General features: G+C 48.0%; 5 protein-coding genes across 5 annotated transcripts; 2 read left to right on the forward strand and 3 right to left on the reverse strand.

Moving 5' to 3' along the window:
- Nucleotides 1-193: 193 nt before the first annotated feature.
- On the forward strand, nucleotides 194-909 carry N7487_007055 (uncharacterized protein; the record flags this gene model as incomplete). Its single annotated transcript, XM_056874802.1, has 4 exons — nucleotides 194-247; nucleotides 303-344; nucleotides 398-560; nucleotides 614-909. 4 exons carry the CDS (start codon nucleotides 194-196, stop codon nucleotides 907-909), a joined length of 555 nt encoding a protein of 184 aa, XP_056732522.1.
- Nucleotides 910-1,294: 385 nt separating this feature from the next.
- N7487_007056 (zinc-binding alcohol dehydrogenase family protein) lies at nucleotides 1,295-2,458 on the reverse strand (the record flags this gene model as incomplete). The annotated part of the gene is made up of 2 exons (XM_056874803.1): nucleotides 1,295-1,826; nucleotides 1,902-2,458. The coding sequence occupies 2 exons, from the start codon at nucleotides 2,456-2,458 to the stop codon at nucleotides 1,295-1,297; spliced, it is 1,089 nt and encodes a 362-aa protein (XP_056732523.1).
- Nucleotides 2,459-4,000: 1,542 nt separating this feature from the next.
- N7487_007057 (Acyl transferase/acyl hydrolase/lysophospholipase) lies at nucleotides 4,001-16,292 on the reverse strand (the record flags this gene model as incomplete). Its single annotated transcript, XM_056874804.1, has 7 exons — nucleotides 4,001-6,933; nucleotides 6,985-8,838; nucleotides 8,891-9,582; nucleotides 9,629-11,849; nucleotides 11,900-12,120; nucleotides 12,188-15,278; nucleotides 15,326-16,292. 7 exons carry the CDS (start codon nucleotides 16,290-16,292, stop codon nucleotides 4,001-4,003), a joined length of 11,979 nt encoding a protein of 3,992 aa, XP_056732524.1.
- A 1,879-nt stretch (nucleotides 16,293-18,171) lies between these two features.
- On the reverse strand, nucleotides 18,172-19,807 carry N7487_007058 (putative MFS transporter; the record flags this gene model as incomplete). The annotated part of the gene is made up of 2 exons (XM_056874805.1): nucleotides 18,172-19,117; nucleotides 19,173-19,807. 2 exons carry the CDS (start codon nucleotides 19,805-19,807, stop codon nucleotides 18,172-18,174), a joined length of 1,581 nt encoding a protein of 526 aa, XP_056732525.1.
- Nucleotides 19,808-22,484: 2,677 nt separating this feature from the next.
- On the forward strand, nucleotides 22,485-23,125 carry N7487_007059 (uncharacterized protein; the record flags this gene model as incomplete). Its single annotated transcript, XM_056874806.1, has 3 exons — nucleotides 22,485-22,710; nucleotides 22,833-22,953; nucleotides 23,038-23,125. Coding segments are annotated over 3 exons (435 nt in total), but the record flags the coding sequence as incomplete, so codon positions are not given.
- Nucleotides 23,126-23,572: the final 447 nt, after the last annotated feature.

Consider the following 23,572-nt stretch of genomic DNA (forward strand, 5'->3'; position numbering starts at 1 on the left):
CCCTGCATGGTCGGACACCGAGTCCGAGTCCGATCCTGATTTAGAATCCATATAGGGTTCCCTGGAGTACGGAGTAAAGGAGACTGAACTCTACCGTTAAAAAGGAACGATCGCCTCATTATCACAGAGATATAGGTTTCAAACAGAAGAACAGACGTCTCTCCAACCATTTGCCGAATCTCCAACCCCCAGGATGGCTGTACCTGATTTCAAGGACGTTCCTGATCTTACTGGAACCTGGGTATTGGTATGTTTTCACTAGTTGACTACTTACCTAACGCATGGGCTAATATGATGATTAGAACCGAAAGCTGTCAACCGATCCAGATGATGTTTTCGTCTTGGTAAGAGCTAAGGTGAATCAATGTATTGGTTCTGATTTACTGAGAAATAATAGCAAGGTGTACCTTGGGTTGTCAGAAAGGTCTTGCGACACGCCCGGCTTTCATTGCAAATCAGCCAGACCACTTCTCCGTCCGCTAAAAATGGCCCATGGATGGAGGCAGACTCTAGTGAAGGTTCTGATATGGCCGCGGATGTGAAACCAGTCACAACTCTCCGTATGACACAAACTGTCAATCCAGGGGGTTCGATAGCGAAGGGAGTTATTCAGTCGATGGAAGCCCGCAGGACGTTTCACTGCCTATCTTCGGAGATATCCAGATGCAGCTCCAATTTGTGAACATATCCGCTATACTGGAAGAATCCATCCGTCAGATTCTGGAGGTGGCTAGCTTGAGTGACAAGGTCATTCAGGAATTAGCCCAGAATGCGTCAAAGGGATGGGAAGCGGAAGTGATTTGGGGATTTGAAGAGCTCGACGGAAAGAGATATTTGACGCGAAACATTAGCACGACAAAGGAGGAGAAGAAGATCATTGCCAAGATGGTTTACGATGGTCCAAATTAGATGATACCTACATATTACCTATCTTGATCTTGATCATTCCGTATGTTCAACACAAATTGGAATTTTGAATGCGCCGCATAACACCACTATAGACAGCAGTCTCAACAAAAGGTCATGTTACTATTTTCTTACTTAGTTAGGTGATCTCCAGTTCTAATAGCATTGCACTTTTTGACCGGAATTTACAGATATTATAGCGAGGTCTCTATGTTTGAAGTCTATTCACTTGGTAATAACCATAAACTATTAGGAATAGTGAAGAGCTGAGTGTCGGGTGTACAAAGCGATATGGGATTCCAATCATTGATCAAAGCCTATTTAATTTCCACAAATATTCTAGCATTTGGCTATGCTTCTTTCAGGCCATCAACTCAAATGAAAACTCTCATCTTGTGGTCATAGGGACGACGAGCTTCTTCCCGGAAACCTTTCCATTTCGTAGCATATTCAGCCCCTCCAAAATCCCTTCAAATTTGCCCGAGATGGTTTGAAATGGACACGCTTTAAGATCCCCATTGTTGATCAGTTTTTGGAGTTCTGCATACCATGACCGAGCCCAGACCCCAATCTCGGGTCGTGGTGGAATGCCGTATGGGTCTGGGAGCTCAACACCTCGTCCAGAGATGGCACCCCCCATGACTAGTTCGTGCTTGATTGTCTTTCGTGAACAAAGACTTTCTTGGTATTGCTCAAGTGCACAGTACCTTCCTCCAGTACGGCCAATGGCTGCATAGCACATCCGCAGAGTCTTGGCTTCCGCAAAGGGATCAAGGGCGTAGCGCAAAGTGTTTTTTGTGGCCGCTCGAATATCTTCAGCGCATTTTGGAGAGTTGTAATCAAAGACAAGATCAGCCCCGTATGATTTCACCAAGTCGCGGTTGTGAGGAGAGCATGTGGTGATTACCCGGTGGCCGCAGCTAAGTAAGATGAAAGTAAGATGGATTAGTGACTTGAATATACCGAAAGCCATAAGAACGAAATAGAACTCTTACAGCTTCACCATCTGGATTGCAAGTAGCCCTATAGTGCTACTTCCACCGTATACCAGAACGTCCTCGGGCTTGGATGTTGGTGTGTGCAATTCTCCGGGCAATCGAAGCGACCAAAAAAGAGCAACCCCAAGAGTCGCAATTGCGGTCCCTGAAAGGGAGGGTGCATTGAGAAGATCCATCCCTTTAGGAACATGGAAAATAAGATCCGGCTCGGTTCGAATATAGTCACAATAGGCTCCAGACATTGGATCCGACATGTTTGAGCCTTGAACAGCACCAAAAGCCTGATCCCCGAGACGGAATCGTCCCTGTGCAGCAACCTCGCTTCCTAGCGCAACCACTGTGCCTGAAAAGTCACACCCGTCTCGGAGACCTGGAGTTGGGAACCTCAATGGCATTTTATAATCACAGGGGTTAAGAGCCACCGCAGCAGTCTTCACCAACATTTGATGGGGCTCGAGTTCTGGGATAGGCAGACCATGAGTGATTTGAAGAATACCGCCTTCATGTTGAATGATGCCGGTCTGATTTGAGGGTAGTTCATCCCGGGCTGCCATATTGTGACTGTAAAAAGAAAGTGGTAAAAATTTAACCGCTTCTGAATTTGGGAGACTCATTTATATAAAATTCAATTCGTCTCACTGTACGACACAGAACAAGACAGTAAGAATGAAAAGAAAAAGCCGCCAAAAAAAAAAAAAGAAAGAAAGTAGCGCAAACTGGGCGGTTTCTGGACGGTTTCTGGGCATGCAATGCTGGGTTTAAAATTGGCAATTCTTGTCCAAGTAATAAATCCTGCCTTTCTAGACATGACCGGGAACAATCCCTGGGCATCACAGTCTCCACGAGAATGTAGAGTTGATTATTGATTGGGAATTTTTGTTTGTTCTCAGCAGTTAACGTGATAATAATTAGGGTCATTTCAACGCTAGCCAAGAATGGCAACACCCCCTGATGCAAGATGACACTGCTTACGCCTCTCTCTACATACAATGTGCCTTGTGTTGTATTGCAGGGATGCAGTTCAATTCAGCCTGCATTCAGTCATTGTCAACCGATGGATTCGGACGATTTTATGATTCTATCCTTTTCTATTATAATGTACGTGCGAGGTTATCTGCAGGTGGAAATGAAGCCAACAGATGTACGTTCATGTTTCAGGGACGAAGAGATTAGATATCTTTAAAAGTTACCTCTTCATACAATTACACTTTCAGAACATCTCACACTTCATGTATGCAATATAGTGTAGTACTATTACAATACAGTCCATAGAGATAGAGGTAAAAACCAAAGCGGGAGGATTTTGCTGTCAGGGCTCTCTCAAATATACCTAGGCCATTCTCTTACATTGATATATTGAATAAACAAGTTACGTAGGTACAGTGGCGTGAAAGAAAAAGGTTGTCTCTTGAACTTTGGAAAAAAGAACCCCCCCCAACCTCCCGAAAATGCGGAAGTACATACCACTGAAATGTACCATGAATCTGACCTCGTCATTGAAATTACAAGACAATACAACAAGTTGGCCCAATTCAAAAGGGTATGCATTATCAAAGACCAGGAGAGCAATCGCTCTTGGGCTTCGTCGGTGGATCAAATCGAAATATCATTCATTCAAATGTCTGACGCTGACTGCATATTCGGCTCTGGATCGTCGGATGTAGACAAAAAGAGAAAAGAAAAGAGCTTGAGACTACTCTTTGCTCCTGGTGTTGACCTACCAGTATACAGTATTGTGCCTAGTTAACTTCCATCTACGGGTATTAACGTTTATATGTGAACATCAATCAAGCGTGCATTTCCACCTATTCCAGAGAGGAGATAGGTCTATATAGAAAGTCATGAGAAAAAGTAGCTCTTGCCCTGAAATTTGAGTCGCAGATACCATCTGAATAAGGTATTCCGCTCAAATAACAGCCGGAGAACATTGGGATATGACCCTGTAGAGCTAGCAAGTGTATTCGACTGAGGACATACATATATCTCCACAAGAGGAAAAAAGCAGAAGTTGCGTAAGACTTTGGATAACGAGAAAAAATAATTATTTCGGTCGATGGTAACTAATTGTCGCTCTAACTTTCTATTGCCATACATCCTCATTCATCCTCAGAAAATCCGGCTTTAATCAACCTGGGGAGCAGGACTTGACCATCAGAGGCCCTGCGCAAGTACTCTCCCAACAACACACTCATTCCTGCTTGTTCGGCAGCATTCACCCACTCGTCGAGGGAAACGATCTGAAATTGTTGGCCCGAGCCCGATTCCATCAAGGGCATAATCTCATCGCGCCCTATCTTCGTCTCGCCAGATTCATAAAGATAGGTCATAGACCCAATAGCTAGTTCAGTGACGCTAGATTGGTGAACTGCTTCGAGTAGTTGGCTTGCGGCTGACTGCACAGAAATGAGATCGAAGACCCCTGACCATGAGCTCGAGTCTGGCACTTTGTGGGTTGTTTTGGTAAACCGCATGACATTACCCATGAGATCGAGTTCTGGTGCATCAGTACCGGTGATGCTCGATGGACGGTGGATCCATACGGGGAGACCAAATTGGCGGTTGATGCGCTCTAGATAGACTTCACTCACCCACTTGGCAGCGATGTACCCATCTGTTGGTCGAGACGGAGGAGGATACGACGAGACAGACGTTTCCCCGAAATTTTCTTGGGCGGCAAGGCGCGCAACCCCAGCCGACGAGACGAAATGGAATGGAATACGCCGGGGCAATGCAAGTTTCACGAGTTCCTTTGTCGATGCCACATTGATCAGCTTAAGGGTCCGATATGTTTTCATGAACGATACATCCGCGCCATTGTGAATAACAATGTCTGCACAGCAGAATATCGATCTGGTGTCAGATTCCGAGAGCCCTAGTTGAGGAGCCCCTAGATCACCAAAATGCAAATGAACTTTCGGATGAGCAAATAGTTCAGGTAAATCCAAGGATCGTTTTCTGACAGCAAGACAATGAACGGATGAGACCTTTTCATCTTGTATGAGTCTCCGGAGTATTTCCTTGCCAAGGAAACCAGTTGCCCCGGTAAGCACAACACTCTTGACCCCCGAGGGGATAATGTGAGTATCACTGTAATTCAGAGATGAAGTCAGGTCGGATGCGATTTCAACTTCTGTATCCCAATTCACATCTGGCTCGATTGCGGGACAAGATATGTCTTGAATTTTAGCCGCCATTCCGCGTAGAGTGCTCGCTTCAAAAAGTTGATACAATGCCATAGATGCACCGAGGTTCTCCTTGATCAGAGCTTGCAGGTTCACTAGAGCGAGCGAACTTCCACCAACGTGGAAAAAGTCGGATAGGGAATCAATTGAGTGAAAGCTACTAAGTTCCCGTGGAAGTGCCTGTTGCCAGAGTTGACGCAATGACTGTTCAAATGCCGTGAGAGTGCTATCGTCCGGTAGCTTGGATGAAATTAACGGGATGGGAAGTGCACTGACTGCGGCGCGATCAGTCTTTCCCGAGGTATTTTGGGGAATATTCTCAACAGGAATGATAGCAGCAGGTCGCATATGATGTGGCAAAGGAAGCTCCTGGGAAAGGCGCGTGAGAAATTGAAGCGCATTTTCAGAATCGTGCGTAGGAGCCATTGTAGCAAAAGCAACTAGAAATTGATCACCCGCGGATTTAGTTGCTTCTGAACGAACAGATACAACAGCTTGCGTGATAGCTCCAGCAGAAGAACTGACGATCGCGGTCTCGATTTCTTCAATATTGATCCGAATTCCCCTCAATTTGATTTGGTTATCTCCGTCCATGCGACCAAGTAGAATAAGACCACCATCGCGGTTGAGTTTTCCGCGATCTCCAGTGCGGTGGATTGTTGTCCAGCTCTTCTCCTGGAAAAACTTGCTCGCATACCGATCATTCAAAAAGTGTTCAGCTGTTTTGGAGCCGTCAAGATAGCCCTGGGAAACTCCTGCACCACCAACAACAACTTCACCAGGAACTCCGATGGGAACAGGTTTCAAAGCTTCGTCAACAATGTAAACAGAATAGTTTGGTAGGGTATACAGTGCTGGGCCAGGCGATAATGATATCGAATCCAGCAGGTTGTAAGGGACCTCACTGCCCGAGCATGCAACACTGATCTCTGCCGGCCCATAAGCATTTATCAGTTTGAGATCTGGCCGATGGAGATTCTTAATCTCTTGAATCAAGCCACTTGACATGAATTCACCACCGCATACCGCAGTCGACAAGCGAGAGTTACTGAGGTGAGAGCGACCATGACGCACCCAAGCGAGATATTCCGTGGGCGTCGCAAGGGTGCATGTCACATTCTCCGATGCGATAAGTCGTGTGATAGCGACGGGATCGCCTCTTGTGAGATCAGATGCAATCACAAGGGTCGCACCCGAGCATAGGGAGACCATGATCTGCCACAAAGACGCATCCCATGCATAAGATGATTGATGCAGGATGATCTCGCTTCCCTGCTTAAGTTTCCAGACCTCACTGCATGACTGAACGTGGTGGACATATGCTGAATGGGCAATCATGATTCCCTTTGGGACACCAGTTGATCCACTGGTATACATGATCACTGCTGTCTGGCTTGAGATAGCCATATTTCGGACGACACGTGCAGTAGAGTCGTTTAGGTCACATACGTCGATGGGTTTCGCCGTGGTCTGCAAAAGCGCATAATCGGGAATAGAGTGTGTATCAACCAATACCACCGGTGCTTGTGTTTCTTTCATGACCATCGCGAGTCTGCTCATCCCCGCCTTTTTGTCCAACGGAATGTAGGCACCGCCGACACGCAAGATGGCTATGAGAGAACATATCCAGTCTACACTCGGTGACTGGAAAACCCCAACACGGGTGCCTGTGCCAACTCCATTGCGTAAGAGCTCGTTTGCGATAACATCGATGCGACGCTGGATTTCAGCATAAGTCAAGGGGCTCCCATCATGGGGTTTCAATGCGACATGGTCCGGATAGCGCAAGGCAACTTCATCTAGGCGGTGGACGATAGTCACAGCATACTCGTCTCGGAGCTCCGGCCCTGTATAACATATTTAGCAAAATACCTACAAGGGATAATTAATTGACTTGCCTCGGCCCGCAGTCACTGCCTCCTGGAGGTCTTCTTTGGAATGTAACTCTGGCCACGTAACCCGAGTGGCTGGATTTTGAAGAAATGACCGTAGAAGATTGAAATAGGAGCTGAGAAGAATTTCGGCATGTTCCATTCCATATAAGCTCTTCTGGGCTGATAGATGAATTAGCGTCTCCCCAGCACCAACGTTCCCAACATCCAGACCGAGGTCAAAAGATGTTTCGCCGCCGCCTAGAAGTGCGCCATCGGCCAAGCAACCGCAGAAGCTTCGTGATTGCTCGACTTTGGGTCGATAGTTGAAGAGGGTCTGGCATAGGGGATTGTGTGATGCGGATCGCGGGACGTTGAGTTCTGTCAAGATCACATCGAATGGCACACGTGAGTGGGAAAATGCACCCTGAGTGATGTTACGGACCTCCTTGAGACATTCTCCAAAGGATTGACCCGGCTGCTGAGAGAACCTCACAGGAAGAAGGTTCAAGAAAAGTCCCATGCTCCGCAGGATGTCGGCATCCGTACGGTTCCCATCTCCGAGGCCGATGCAAACATCCTTCATATCAAAGAACCGCAGAAGAAGGGTCTTCCAGACTGCCAAGTGGAAATGGAAGGGCGTTGATTTAAACATCCGGCAACACCGGTCAATTGAATCCGACAAACCGGCATCGAGACGAACCTGGGCAGTATGAGACCCGAATTGAGCAACCTTGGGCCGCATAGGCTGCAGGGCAAATGGAAGAAGGGGAATTGCGGGTGGAATCTCGGTATATTGTGCTCGCCAGTAAGTGAGGTCCTTACCCCAGGCGCCCTCTTCGTATTCGCGAAGCTGCCGCATAGTAAAGTCTGGATATTGAAGTCCATCTTCGGAAAGGGGTTGTCCTTGATACGCCTTTTCCAAGTCCGACCAAAATACTTCGAAGCTAATGCCATCCATGTTGATGTGATGGAAGCCGAAGATTATCCAGTGCTTTTCTGGGTTGAGTGAAAGCAGCTGAACACGCATGATCTCGCCATCAGAAATTTTGAACACATGTGCCTCCATCTGCTTTGTGGCCTCTTCGACTTCTGTCTCGTCCGAGATTGCAATGTGCTCCAACTGCAAGGTAGATTTCTTCCAAATGCCTTGCATATGATTTCGCTCATCGTCAGTGAAGAAGAAAGTACGCAAAGCTTCGTGATGTTGTGCCGCGGCTTGTACAGCATTCCCAAAATTTTCAATTTTTAAGCGGCCAGACAATTCAAACGACGGTGTAATGTTGAATGCGGTCTTGTCATCGACCAGATGCTCTAGAAACCAGAAGCGCGACTGCCCGTAGGACATTGGCACTGTTCTTTGGATTTCACGTTTTGCGGGGCCCATTTCGCTGTCGTCAGTAAAAAGGGATGATGAAGTGTCGTCATTATTCTCAGAATTCGAGTCTCCAGTGATTAAAGATGTCGCGGAGCTACCACTATACGCGTGTGTTGCATCCGGGAGTGCAAACTTCAATTCCACAGAGCTGGCTCTACTCTCTGGAACTATTATATCGACGGGTAGACTTGCGGGGGCAGCAGCTGTTGCACCCACCGAGGGATTGTGTTGATGCGCTGGTGGTTTCATAGCCTGATCACCAGGAATCAAACTAGGAATCAAGGACTCTGGTAGAACTTCAGCAGCAGTGGCCAAAAGCTCACGGATCGACGCCGCGTTAAAGATTTTCAACACCGGCATATCGACGCCCAACTCCTTAAGGAACCATGACCGAAGGTCAACGGCGACTAACGAATCCACACCAAGCTCATCCGGACTCATGTCCAGCATAGGCTTGTTGGGATCAGCCTGAAGAGCCGACTGGAGCTTCAATACGAAGCCATCTAAAGAATACCATTTAGTTCAACTGTGTATTGGACTTCCTGATGAACGTACCTTGCAAGATTTCGATGACTTCCTGATTTGAAGTTGCCTCGAACAAGCGTGTTTTTATCAACACGCCAGATTTCCCCTTTTTGTCTGTCACGACAAGATTGCTAGACTTGTAGACCAGGTGTTGGAACATTGGGTTAGAAACCCAACTCTTTGACTCATCATCGTCAATTCTGAGTCCACAGCATAGCTCAGCGCTTCCTACGCGGTCTAAGCAGGACAGGACACCTTCGGCAAACACCTCATGGAAGTCTTGCTCAGACATCCATGAATGACCGACTCGGTATAGATATGATTGCTGACCCATATTAAGCTCTCGCGTCACATAGCCGTTACCTACAATGGCGCCGATGTTAATCGCATGCGCTGCTAAGCCACGGTTTCGGCGCTGGGCTGCCAGGCTCGCCATAAACATATTAGCGGCATTATAGGCAACCTGGCCGGGGTTTCCTGTCATCGCAGCCATTGATGAAAAGAAAACCATGAATTCTAACGTGTCCTCTGGGAACAATTCGTCCAGTAGTATACTACCTTCAACTTTGGGACGGAGGACCTTCTCAAGGCGAGGCAGATCTAAATCAATGAACATCGTGTCCTGGAGCACCATAGCACCTTGTGCAACACCAGCAATAGGGGGCATCGTTTCGCTGATGTTTCGATGGGTTGCTTGAACGGATTCCCGATTTGTTATGTCACTGGATGTGTTAGCTTAAACAACCGAAGAAAATCTGAAGAGCTTACTTGGAAAAGACTCGAACCGTGCAGCCACTGGCAGCCATTCTCTGCAGCCATTGGTCATCAATACTTGGATTACGGCTTGATAGCGCGATGTATCGTGCCCCCTGTCCGATCATCCACTGACAAAGCGACAAGCCGAGCCCACCTGTCAGTCCAACTAGCCAGTAGGTTTTGTCTTTTGAAAATTTGACTTTCTTGGTAGCAGGGCGAACCTGGACAACAAGCTGGGATTCACCCCATGCAACCAACAACTGCTGCATAAGCGGGGATTGGGCACGGATCAGGTCCTCGAGTCGTAAAGGAACAAACTTGTGCATATTTACTGGCATCAAGTCGTATTGTGCTCTCGTCCAGGAATTCTGGAGCTGCATAGCCAGTTTGCCTCTATCTGAGTTGTATTGAGAGTGGGAGCAGTTTGCAGTTAAAGTGTTCTCACTCTCGAAATGACACTCTGTCGGCAAGCATGCCCTCAGAAGAGCTGCCACATCAGAGCTGCCGCCCATATTGACAAGCCGTAAAACATTGACAGGTAACTTGCTCAGTATTTCACGCCGGGTGGAGTTTGGGTGGATTCGGATCCATGGCCACGAGCAGTGTCCTTTCTTTGTTGTCAAAAGTGCAAGTTGAATGCCCTTTTCGTTTGCGTATTTCGCAAGGACGGGGGCGAAGGAGACGTCAGAGTCTAACACAGCCAGCGTCATTCCCGACTGAAGCTGTTGCAGCATAGAGAAAGCAAGGAAATGAAAATAGAGGGTGAGCATCGACCGAATTCCTAGCTCTTCGGAATCTCCACATCGCACCACCAAGCCATGCGGCACACAAACTTGAGAGTCCAGAGTATGCGATAGGGCGATCACCCGCTCACCATTCCTTCCATTCTTCCCAACCACCAAGAAATAATTATCTGATGGGGTGATACGGACCGCTCGTAGCAAAGAGTGAGTCACATCGATACTCACATCGTCCGGGAAAGATGACGGGATTCGAGTGTCCTTTTCTTCAATTTGATATCCAATTTCAGTAGGTTGGATGGTGACCACGGACCCGGCACGTTCAACCTCGCTAATGATCAGACGCCTTGAAGAGTTGTATCGATCATTTCGGCCAGAATTGAGGCGGAATCGAGGAATTTTGAGGTGCCCATTCTGTAGCACCAGTTCTCTCTCGTTAGACCACAATATGCCATCGAGCAGTCCGGCTTGGTCCCAAATTTCGGCAGCTTCCAAATGAAGGAGCTTCGTTGCAATTATATTGGCATCCGCATCATGCAGTGAATGGAGGTTGAGGAAATGGATATGGAGGTGAGTCATCTCCATGGCCAATGTGCGTTGAACGCCTGCAAACATATTGCCATAGGGGTTCTCCCCATGGGCACCGTGTCCCAGCCATAGAACATTCTTGCTTTGTTTGAAGAGCTCTTGGAATGACTTCAAATTCTCGGGGGACATGTGTTTCAGAACTGGCCCATCCAATTCAATCAAACTGATCACTGATCCCATTACCGGCAGGTTTGCTGAGGCAAGGTCGCCCAAAGAACTAGCTGTGTATATGTTGCTATAGTGGGGACGGACCGCAGTGGTGATATCGGCAACCATATCAGCAGTCAAGGATGTTTTCCCTCCGATGATTGTCAATGAGCCCACACCCAATGGACCATGATTAGCGGCCAAGGGGTCACGAAGGAAATTCACACGGTGATCGACGGCTTGGGTAACCATGACGGAAAATGGCACAGGCAAGGTTTTGGAAGACGAAACCAGGGTTTCGAAACCAGAAAATCCAACCTTTTGTATCAGTTCTTCCCAGTCCTCCTCCGATACACAAGGCGATAATGTTCTTCCCTCCTCGTGGCCGTACCACCAGCCTGGTAGGCCACCAAGGATGAGACCGAAGCGCATCACATCGGAGTTAGTGAGTTCTAGCATGACCAGATAGCCACCAGGCTTGAGTAGCCGACGGACATTTGTCAGCGTCACTTCAAGCTTCCTAGTAGCGTACAGAGCTAGAGGAGCAATCACAAGATCAAAGCAACCCTCTTCATAGCCTTGTTCTCCGATGTCCTTCTCGATGTCCAAAACCTTGAATGCCATTCTGGATTGATAATCTGAAAATCTTTCACGGGCGTCATCGAACTGCGAGTCTAAAATATCAGTGTATGTATACGAAGCAAACGAGGACCCCATTGCACGCATGACTCGATCAGAAGTAGCGCCGGCGCCGGCCCCTATAATAAATAAGTATCGGACACAGTTGCAACAACGTGCGTGGACTGACCAATCTCCAAAACGTTGACATGGGGGTATCTATGGCCGATCTGGCGAGCCGCCTGAGCAACAGCATCCAAGTATGCGTCTATTCCGAATGTTTTGGCGTAGAATTCCGCTAACATATTGTCATGCATCAGGATTTCAACCAAATTCATATCTCCCCGAATAATAGCAGAAAGGTTTTCGCCCACTGCAGACAACAGTTTGATGTCGATACTATCAGAATGACTACGTAGATCAGTCAGTGTGGCTCAATTTCGGTTTGCCAAATCAACAAAAGAGTTCAAGTTCTCACCGATCTAAAATTGGAGCAAGATCCTCCATGGTGTCATTTGCCCATTCCGGCTTTGCGAATTTGTGTTTCCCGTTCGCAACGGACGTTGTACAATGCTCTGCATATAAGAGAAGATGCGTATGGTTCCAAGTAATATTTGTGCGGCCGGAGTACTCAGGCGAGTTTTTGAGCTTTTTGAAGTGGAAATGGGCGATGCGTTCGAGATCCAGGGCAAGGGAGCGGTCTTGGGGAGACATGTCTTCGGCTTTCTTTGATTGCGGCCCGGTGGGCCTATCCACATCCCAGATGACTTCTGTGAAAAAGGGAACATCGTTTGTGGATGTCAACGGACTCAATGGTGTTGTATGAAGTCCTTCAAGTTGAACCAAAGTATGTCTCCCGTCTGCAGAAAATATATCAACATCACCAGAGAGCTCGGCGAACCGGGCCTCTGTGACTGCAGAATAGAAGTGCAGATCTACGCCGGGGGCACCAAGAACTGCGCAGGCTGTCGGGTTGATTCGAAGCCTGTCGATTCGAGTGGGAAGGTAAAGGGTGCGTAGACGTCCATCGCCTGGGAAGGAATAAGCAAGCATGATGGACTGAATGGCACCATCAAGAGAGGCTGGGTGAATGATCAAGGGTGTTTCGGTTTCAGAATCCACTGGGACAGCGATCAAACCAGATGCCTCGTCCATCTTTCTGCGCAAGGTGGAAAGGGCCTGGAAGGGGCCGGTGTAGCCAAATCCAAGCTCGAAAACTGAGTTGTAGAATCGGTCACCTTCCAGATCCAAGAAAGAACCTTGCGGTTGGGCGTGTGGTGGGAGAATATCGTGCTTCGGGTCCCCCAGGATAATTTGCACAGTGGCAGATGCGTGAAGGGACATGTTAGATGATCCCTTATTGGCGTCGGAGTGACAGGAAAAAGACGCAGACACGCAATTGTCCTGAACTTGATCGATTGAAAGTCTGAAAATTGTTTCTACGCCCCCATTTTCTTCAAGCACCAATGCTTGTCCGATGACCACATCATGGAAGTCAATTAGTTGCACAGAACCCAGGCCATATTTTTGAACCACAGACTCTACCGCTGCCGATATATACCCAGCTGCAGGAAATACCATTTGACCTTGGACCTGGTGATGTGCCAACCAAGGAACCTCCCTAGGATGGAGATAGTTGCGCCACCGTAGCTCATTGTCTGTGCCGTCGGGGCATTTGACGCCCAATAGGGGATGGAATGGTTCCCTTTCAGTGCGCATTGCAGTGGATGATCGAGACTCGTGCCAATAAATTCGGCCATGATCCCACGAATACGATGGAAGGCCCTTGATGAGCCGTGGAATGCTTTGCTTTTGCATTGTCTTCATTTCAAACCCAGCGAAGTCCACGGCACTTTCACCCAAAGCAATCCACAAGGCCCCCAGCGTGGATGAGAAAGCCTCGCTGTCATTTTTACCACGGTTCAAGGTCCCAGTGTAAGGCAATACCTGGCCAGACACTTCTTGGATCGTTTGCATTGCAGGTCCTTTCAATGCTGGATGAGGACCAATCTCCAAAGCCATGTCAAACGGGCCAGATGCGCCAACTGCATAAGTGACGGCCTGGGAGAATAGTACGGGCTTGACCATGTTGTTGATCCAGTATGTGTCGGCGAGATTGTCGCTCACATTGTCAATACTGTCACCATACACACTAGAGATCCAGGTAGCACTGCCACTAGGTGGGCGCTGAATGGCTACACCACACTTGCGGACCGCTGTGATATAAGGACCTGCGCAGGGAAGCATGTGATGTGAATGATAAGCTCTGTCCACTTTCAACAAGCGAGCAAATTTCTTCTCGTCTTCAAGGGTTTCCCTCGCCTCGTCAATCGCATCGGCGTCCCCGGAAATTGTGACGCTGGCGGAAGAGTTGCTAGCCGCCACGCAAATTCTATTCTCTAGTGACGGCATCTCGCAAAGCTCCTTTGCGTCTTCGAAGGATGTCCCCGCGGCCATCATTGCCCCTTTCTCCCCTGCCTGGCCCGTTGCATATTGCAGAGACCACCCGCGGTAATAGGCAATGCGAATAGCATCCTCTTCATTGAGATATCCCGCGGCATACGCTGCCGCAATCTCCCCAGAGGAATGGCCAACGACAGCGGTGAGTTTCAGATTGGCTGCCCGGAGAAGCTGAACCAACGCAATCTGAATTGCGGTACAAAGAGGTTGCGAAAACGCCGCCTCGCCAATACGAGATGAGGACTTGTCTTTAACAAGCTCCTCCCTCATCGACCAAACAGGGCGATGCTCAGTGGGTAGTTCCTGCAAAGACCGATCAAGGCGAGTGATGCAATCACTGACCATTGGTAAGTTTTCGACCAATTCAGCTCCCATCCTTGCCCACTGTGCTCCTTGGCCGGTGAACAGTCCGAGCAGTTTTGGTTCGCGGATACTTCCTGTTTGCGTGCTGAGTGTTATTGCCGAGGACACCGCTGCTTCATCCAGCCTTGCAGCAAGCTCTCCAGGGCTTGATGCAGACACCGATAGCCGTACTGGCAGGGTAGAACGCCGAGAGTTCAATGTCCATGACAGATTGCGGATGTTGATATCAGAATGATTTCGCAAATATGCCGAGTATGCTGCAATGTTGGTGAGAAGTGACTTTTCGGATGAGGCTGAAAAGTTGAATGATGACACTGCTACAGAGCTGCCATCTGCGGCGTTGCGATCACGAACAGGCAGGCGTGAATCAAACGCTTCCAAAATTGCATGCGCATTCGCACCACCAAAGCCAAAGCTATTGACACTAGCACGGCGGGGGGTACTTTCTGGGAGTTCAGGCCATTCCTTAGCAACTTGAAGGATTTCAAGGTCGCTGTAGAAGGGAAGTACCGTGGAACTTAACTCGTTAAGCAGTAGGTTTGGCGGGATGATGGCATGTTGTAAAGCCAGCGAGGCTTTGAGGACCGCTGCCAATCCAGCCGTGCCCTCGGTGTGGCCGATCACTGTTTTGATGGATCCGACATACAAGGGGTCCTCCTGGTTACCATCGCGGTAATATTTGGCTGATTTTCCAAAAAATGCAGTGCTGATGGCCTCCGCTTCGACTGGGTCACCTGCTGGAGTTCCTGATTTGGTCAGCAGGCTATCTCACCGTTAGACTAAGATTACGCACCGGTGCCATGGGCTTCGAAATATTGTGGTCGGTCGGTGGGTTTAGAAAGATCGAGTCCGGCTCGGGCGTATGTCGTGCGAATAAGGTCAGCTTGAGCCACAGGGTTGGGCATCGTAATTCCTTTGGTGCGACCATCTTGATTGGCACCTGTCTCCCGAACTATGCACTCAATGTGATCCCCATTCGCCAATGCAGCACTTAATGGTTTGAGTATGACGGCAGCAATTCCATCACCACGTGCATATCCATCTGCGCCTTTATCCCACATGCGCGAGCGACCCGTCGGGGAGAGCATCTTGAGCTTGCTCTCTGCGATGTATTGCTCCGGTCCCAGCAGAAGATTAGTTCCTGCTGCCACCGCAACATCAGTCTCACCACTTCGCAGGCTCTGTACGGCCTGGTGCAGGGCAATCAGACTAGACGAACATGCCGTGTCGATGGTCATCGAAGGCCCGCGCCAGTCGAAGAAGTAGGACACTCGATTGGATAGAATGCTTCGAGCAGTGCCCGATGCAAAATAAGTCGGAAAGTTCTGTACATCCCGACCTAACATATCGGCATAGTCGTTGGTCATCAGGCCAACATATACACCGGTGTTCGACCCTTGTAGCTTTTCCATGGGAATGCCAGACGTTTCCAGGCCCTCGTAAACAGTCTCAAGCAACAGCCTTTGTTGTGGATCAATCGAGTTTGCTTCCACTGGCTTGGTTCCAAAGAATTGAGCGTCAAACAATCGATGATCGTCAGACAATAAATAGGAATGCCGAACATTCGTAGTGCCATGGTGAAGGCCATCAGGGTGGTAAAACGCTTTGGTGTTGAAGCGGCTTTCTGGGATTTCGTTAAGAACATCTCGAGGTGCCTTGAGAAGGTCCCATAGCTTCGAGGGCGTTGTTGCATCACCGGGAAAGCGGCAAGCACTTCCCACAATGGCAATCGGCTCTCCGGTATGAAGACTACCTGTCATTGTGTAGCTCAGGTTTCACTGACTCTAAACAGGCTGGTGCGACGAATGTGGGACTTTATGTACTGCAATGAAAGGTCTATAGGGTATCAATAATGGACAATCGGGACAAGACTTTCTCCGCAGCATTCACACTCTAGTTGCTAGCGACGGGGAGCGGTACATATCAATGTGCCGAGGCTCGTTTTGGTTGTCAGATTAGCAAAGTTCGGACATCCAATCTCGCATCATCTTGCCATTTCTTTCAGCTGGTTCCGACTCCGATGCCTACCTCCGGGTTCGTGATATGAAATGAGACAAATCACGATGAAGGTGTGCGATCCACCGGTTTTTTGCTATGTGTGCTGAGCAATTTCCTGTATTCTCTTGTTCCATGTTACTCCAGAAATCTAGAAGACCCAAGTACATAGGCTTCCAAGGTTTGCCAGTCCGGCTAGTTTGAAATCCGAAGACCGAGTCCGAGTCCGACGGTCTTTGCCCTTTGCATTTGCATATTGGGGATGTAATCAAGAGGATCAAACCACTCATGATATGCCAGCATACGGGTAGGGATCATAGGCATGTGGTCTATGGCATGGCTCCTAGGGTGGCATTATACAAGACCCCAAGCAGAAGATGCGTCTCAATAATCATATTCCTACAGAGTCAGTACTCGGTAGGTTCAGCACCACGGTTCAAGTCTGAGCTAAGCTAGATACCTAGGTGGAGTTCCACTGGTAGAACAGATGTGTCCCCGGTCATTCCCAGGCTTCAGTTCTCGGCTACATTTCCATATGCCATGGGTCATGGTCGGTTCGAGTCCTAGCCTTAAAATAATTCAAGTTTCAACTGGTAATGTCCGGCCATAGCTGCATATCGTAGTTTGAACGATCAAAACGTGGCAAATCGACGTGGTCTGCATAATTTGTATTGTTTGTTCCCCTATTCCGTTCTAGGCAGGAGGTAAAAATGTATCCCAACCTCTCTAGGCAGGAGGTGAAAATACATTCCACCCTCCGTAGGGAATGCGGCAGAGATCGAGACAGGCATAAGGTAAGAATAAAGGACTTCCTGCGGGCAAATCGCACAGACAAGGTGGGAGAACAGAGGGAGAGGAGAGACAGAAGAGATCGAAATGTCCACGGGTACATGTCCGTCGCGTGTTCCTGACTCAGGCATCAAATATGGCCTGAGGCCTCGATTTCTTTGGAAGTCTGTGGTGGTGGACTTAGTTAGGGTGCATGTGTCGGATTGGGGAGTATTGTAAATGTAGGGGTCCAATCAATGGTATTCAACTCTCTGTATTTCTGTATCGGCTCTTCGTACAGTATACATATGGAGCCATGATTACATAGCATTAATTACAAAAATATGTAGGATTAATAAATCCTCCGGTATGCCGGTCGTCATACTCCGACAGCATGTTGGTGCCGCAGACATAAATGATTTACCAACGTAGATAGTTGAAATATCGCGCCCATTGTTACCAGCCAGTTCTTTGAAGGATAAGGGTACATTTCAACGAGAATACTAAGTATAAAGAGCAAAGGAAAAAGATAAAGCCGGAAAACTCTCACGGATCCCATTCTTCATGTTCCACATCGTCACACCCATTGGCAATCAACTCTCACCGTCCTAATCCACAGGCCCCCACACACTGTAGATGACACATCAAAGTCTCTCCATAGCAACCTTAGAAGAGGAGAATGAGAGTCTCTACTCAATTACCGCAATTTCCGAGAATCTCAGTCAAATCCCATATATTAGACCCCGTATTGTAAGCGTGAAAGCTAGGAGAAGGTAAAAATGGTTTCCTGTCATTGTCATTATCTGGGCCTAACTACTAAGGAGGAGGCGGTGCTGACGTTAGCCGGTCACACTTCCATGGGTATGGCGACTAGCTTTAATAAATATAAACAAATTCATCATTCTCCCGATCGGTCAGATCCTGGAACGCATTGTCCCCAACTTGCACAGTCGCATGTCCAGTCTCCTCTAGACTGTCCTGCATATTGTGATAATCATTTTGCATCGAAAGGTCAACGATTTCAGCTCTCTTGCCGTTTTGTACACGTCGACGGGCTTGTTGTTTATTGAGGAACCATAGATTGGCCCACTGAATGAACACAACAGCGGCCAAAGTGGTGAAGATTCCGAGACATGCGCGCAGGCCTGGGTGGTAGGCTGGCTTGTCCTTCTCGTTGAAGAGCAACGGACCAATGATATTTCCTGCCGAGCTTGCTGCATTGTACATGCTCATGATAACGGATTTTTTAGTGGTGCCTGCCGTGTTGCCGATGATCCAGGTCACAATCAATGGATTGCCGCCAAATAAGAATGCCAGCAGGTAGTAGCCAGCAAGTAACTGGCCCTGCACAGACTTAGTCCGAGCCACAGCATATAAAATTGCTAGGCCAGCGATCACGGGCAGCATGAAAGCTGCGATGATAGCGCCCTTCACACGAGCAGTTTGGGCGAGATAGCTTGCCAGCAGAATGATGATGAATTGCAATGCGCCAAATGGCATAGTCAACAGAGTTGTCCTGTATTTATCGTATCCAAGGCCGCTTAGAATCAGTGGACCGAAGATGTTGGTCACGCTGGCTCCAATGTTGAGGAGCATTGCCATTCCAATCCACAGATATGTTTTGGGCTCTGAGCAGGCTTCGAGGACATGACTGAACTTGAACTCCGTATTCCCGGTTCCGGTCTGGTTGGCCCGAAGGCGTTCTATGCCTTGAGCTTTCTCCTCCTCATTAAGGAAACGAGCAGTGGATATATCGTTGTCCAAGCGCCAGTAGACGAATGGAGAAGATGCAACAGTTATGAGGCCAACCACAAGAAAGATGCTAAAAGCGGGTAAGAATATACCACTTTCAGGGAGGTGGGAAGGGAGTTTCCTACATTTGCCATGATTTGAGAACATCGGACTCTATCTGTGCCAATCCATAAGATAAGGCAGCTGCGACGATGGTTGCTAGACCGTTTGTGCTATACCACGCAGCGATCCGGATCGGTTGCTCTGCACGGCGGTACCATTGACTTGTGATAACACCGAAGAGAGGGAGACAGCCGGCCTCGAACAAACCCAAAAAGAATCGGGCGGCCATCAAGGAGTTGAAGTTGTGGCACACAGCCATACATGTCTGGGCAATTCCCCAACCAAGGCATAGTGCTGGCATCAGGATTTTGTGGGGAACCTTGACAATCAGGTATGAAGAAAAGGGCTGCCAGGCAAGTTGTGCAATGGGGCTGATGGAGCCGACGAGTGAATATTCGTTGCCGGTAAGGCCCGTGTCTTTCTGCAAACCGAATGTTGCACCGTATCCGAGGACTGTCTTATCGAGGATCTGCAAAAAGTAGACCCAGGCCAGCACAACAAGAATCGTTCGGTCGGTCTTGCGGCAGATGCGCTTACTGTCTTCTTCGGTCAAAGGGACGCGTACAATGCCACTATTGTCCATGATTTTGTCCCCCTGCTGTGGCTCTGCCGCTTCATTGTGAGCAACATCTGGTTTGGACATGGTGGGGTCTTGCATTGTAGAAAAATATCTATACCTTCCCCTTTCTTACCCATCAGGACATATATATAGTACCAGACGCCGTACCCCACGTCATCGATATGAATTTTGGCGTTTTCCCCATTTTCCCCATGTTCCCTCGTGATCCCCCATTTTCCCCCATGCTCCCCCACGTCTCCGCATCCCCCACGAAATGTAGCAATAGCCAAGATATTTAGCGAACAAGCCTTACCGTATATCGATTAGTGTTTTCCCTGTCATCCAATCGATTAGAATTTCCAAGTTTCCTTGTTTCTCTCCACCGACAAACCCGGCCTTGAGCTTCGGAATGGAGATCCCCATTCGGACACCCCCTTGTTACCGAGACCAACCGAAAACTCGGCGGTCGTGGGGGTGAACACCTTACCCACCTATGGTATGAGGCCGATATTACCTCAGCGTATTTCTATTTGACGGTCGGGTATTGGACTGGATTGTCGGCGTCTGAACTCCTTTGCCGTTGTGAATTGTCACTGGCAGAGGCAAGATGCCGATCCTCGGTCGGATGGGCCGAAAACATATCCCAAAATACTTGGCACCCCACGGGAGTTTTTTTTTTGCACTAGGAAAACAATACGCAGCACGGAGTACGTCTCACAATATATGAATATCATCTAGATGACTCCTAGAATAGAAGAATCCAATGCCGGGTATACTTATCACTGTATGGGTTCTTCTGATATATACTTCGTATACTCTTTCTATTTTTCTACTTTTTCCGTTCACGTCTGAAGACCCGGAAAAGACAATTTCGAGGAAAAAAAATACATTATTAATACACTGCACTCCGCAATACATTTAACACATATAGGATTCAGAAAACAAAGAGTGGTCAAGTTGGTTGGTCAAGTTGGCCGAGGACAGTTGCTTGAGGTACAGTCAAACCAGTCAAACCTGGAGATTCAAGGTTTCAATTTGATTTAAATGCTTCGTGGTATTCTTACCACCTTACCACATTAGTTTACCCACCACAAAGAATGTCCTAATCTTTAATCATGGCCCCAGTTTTTGAGCGAGCGGTAACTCCTTCTGCTCGTGTCGTGCTTGTTATCACTCCTCTTGCGCTAAATGGCGCTTGAAGTAGGATACCACGCGACGTATGTGGTCCATCTCTTGATCGCTGTACTCGGATGGGTTCTCGGTGGGATTGTGCTCGAGGATCCGCAAAATGCTTTGACCACTATCGCCTTCTTTTGCGCTCATTTCTGTTTTCTACTTGGTGGAATTCTGCGACCGAGGAACGGATTGTTGGCTGACCTTTCGTGGCCAATAGTCTCCCCGGAACCGCCCACCCCAACCTGATGTTGGCGATTGCTCTTGTTCAAGCCAAGCACGAAGCTCAGTCGCGGTCATGTTCACAAGATCTTTGAATTCGCTGGTCAGACTGTCAACCGTTTTCGTTTATTCAGCCTGTCAAGCGGAAAGTACTCAATCACGGTGTCCCTGTCCTTCATTGTTTCTATCGTGGAACTGTCCCGAGGAGAACTGTTGGAAGCGACGAGTGTTGAGTTAACGTCGATTTGGCTGTTATGGGTTTATCGCTTGGAATCTTCAGTTTGACGTCACAGCGGCGGAAGCACATAGGGGAAGCCCTGGAAGTATTCCAAGGTTGCTATGTCACGGTGACAAGGTCCCGAGGTCATCTTCAATTAATCAATCGAAGCTCAATTAACCTGTTGCAGTCTAACTATTTGGGTATGACTATGCAGGGACTTCATCCAACTGAAGCAATAACTCGAAAGCCAAATGCCGAGTTGGGATCACATAGTACTCCCAGAGAGCCTGCAGATGCTAATCGAGTAGCGTGGAATTCCTGTATCCCGCAAAATCCACAAACATATACCCATGAATACGAAATTAACGTATAATGACTGTCATGCAGTGCACCCTCCATCTTCCAACTCCCACTCCTCCCTTCTCACTCACTCGCCTCTTCATCTCCCCCTGGCGAATCGCTCTCTTAGCAGCTCTGGGGAGACGGGTTATCGATTCACCCGTTCTGCTCCTGTTTTCAACTTCCCCGCAGTCAGAAGCGCTGCACTTTTTGCGTCTTCATTGGCATATTTATTGTCGCCTCGAGCTCATCTTTGAGACCTTACATAACCTCGCCCACCTAGGCAGGTCCCTCCTGAAGTCCCGAAATGCCGACCTACTATGAATGTACAGGGTAAATACAAATTATGTAGCACATATCTAGCATTTAGTTAATTAGTTACCATTACCTACATATACAATATAAATAACTAGTTAACTATAGGTCCGCGGAGATGTAGGTAGGATCGAGAAATCCTTATCTTGCCAAGACCCCTAATTCTGATAACTGATTCTCTCTTGACTCGGTAGATCTTCTCAGTGTGAACATGCTCGCTAGTCAGTCATCCTGTTAATAAGCTGAATTCTTATCTAAAGTTTAATGATCGTCATAACTCTAGATTTGAAATAGCCAAGTGCGGGAGCTATTGGCATGTAACCATGCTAGGGGGAATTTGCGCCGAGGTGTGAGAGATAAGCCATCCATTGCACCAGCAAGGGAATTCTAGAGACAAAATGATATATTTCTCATGACCCTCCCGAGTTATAGGCCCCTTCACCCGCGGAAGGGTTGCTATCAATTGGATCAATATCTCTAACTGATTGGGATTGTCTTCTGGTCAAAATGACATTCGATGCCTTCTCTCCTCGCGAGGTGATTGAGGCTATCTCAAAATCAGGCGCACATAAGGGGAACATGAGGCTGGACAAGGTGCTTTTTAGTGCGGTATCAGCAGGTTGTTTACTTGCATTTGCTTGCGGGACTACTCTGAGTACCACTGCCGCACCCTGGTTTCAAGACAATGCCCCGGGTCTGATACGAACTATCGGCGCTTTGGTGTTTCCTTACGGTTTGTGTATGATCCTCCTAACAAGTGCAGACCTTTGCACTGGATCTTTTATGGTATGATTGCCTACACAGCGGACATGGTTACTTTGATATGAGCCGTCAAGTGACTAACTTGCACACTAGTTTACTACTGTGGCAGTCCTCCATCGGCGTTTGCCATGGTCAAAAATGTTGATCCACTGGGCTGTTACATTTATCGGCAACTTCGCTGGGTCGCTATTTATCGTGGCTATTATCTTCGGCTGTATGGAATTCTTCCCTATTACTGTAAACAATGTGACTAATGTTAGACTCATAGATGGAAATGTTTTTCCGCGGAGCCATTTAGGTCTGTTGTTATTTCTTTTGCCACAAAAAAGCAGGTCACCCCTGATTTCCACATGATACTCCTCCGTGGGATTGGATGCAACTGGCTAGTATGTTTAGCTTGCTTCTTTGGTATCCAAGGGCGTGATTTGGCCTCCAAAGTGATAGGAATCTGGTTGCCGACGTTCGCTTTTGTTTCCCTGGGCTTCGACCACGTCGTTGCAAATATGACATTCATTCCATTGGGTATCTGGCTTGGAGCACCACAGATTACAATTGGTTTATACATCTGGAAAGGCATCATCCCGACCTTGTTAGGGAACATCATCGGCGGAGGTATATTTTGTGGTTAGTACTGCCATCCATCTTCGCACATAAAGCCTCTAAACTGATGAAAACATAGGGTGTTACTATTGGTACATGTTACTTCTCGATCTAAACACCCTACCATTGTACGGCAAGGATAGAGCTCGGAGTAGCTCATTGAAGTCAGTGTCGTGCTCAGACCGAGCTAGCAATAAGCGACCAGACATTGAGTCATCGGCCGGAAGTTTTGG

This window comes from Penicillium crustosum, assembly GCF_028827405.1.
Source record: "Penicillium crustosum strain IBT 35664 chromosome Unknown utg000002l_segment0_segment0, whole genome shotgun sequence".
In the NCBI taxonomy this organism is placed as follows: Eukaryota; Fungi; Ascomycota; class Eurotiomycetes; order Eurotiales; family Aspergillaceae; genus Penicillium; species Penicillium crustosum.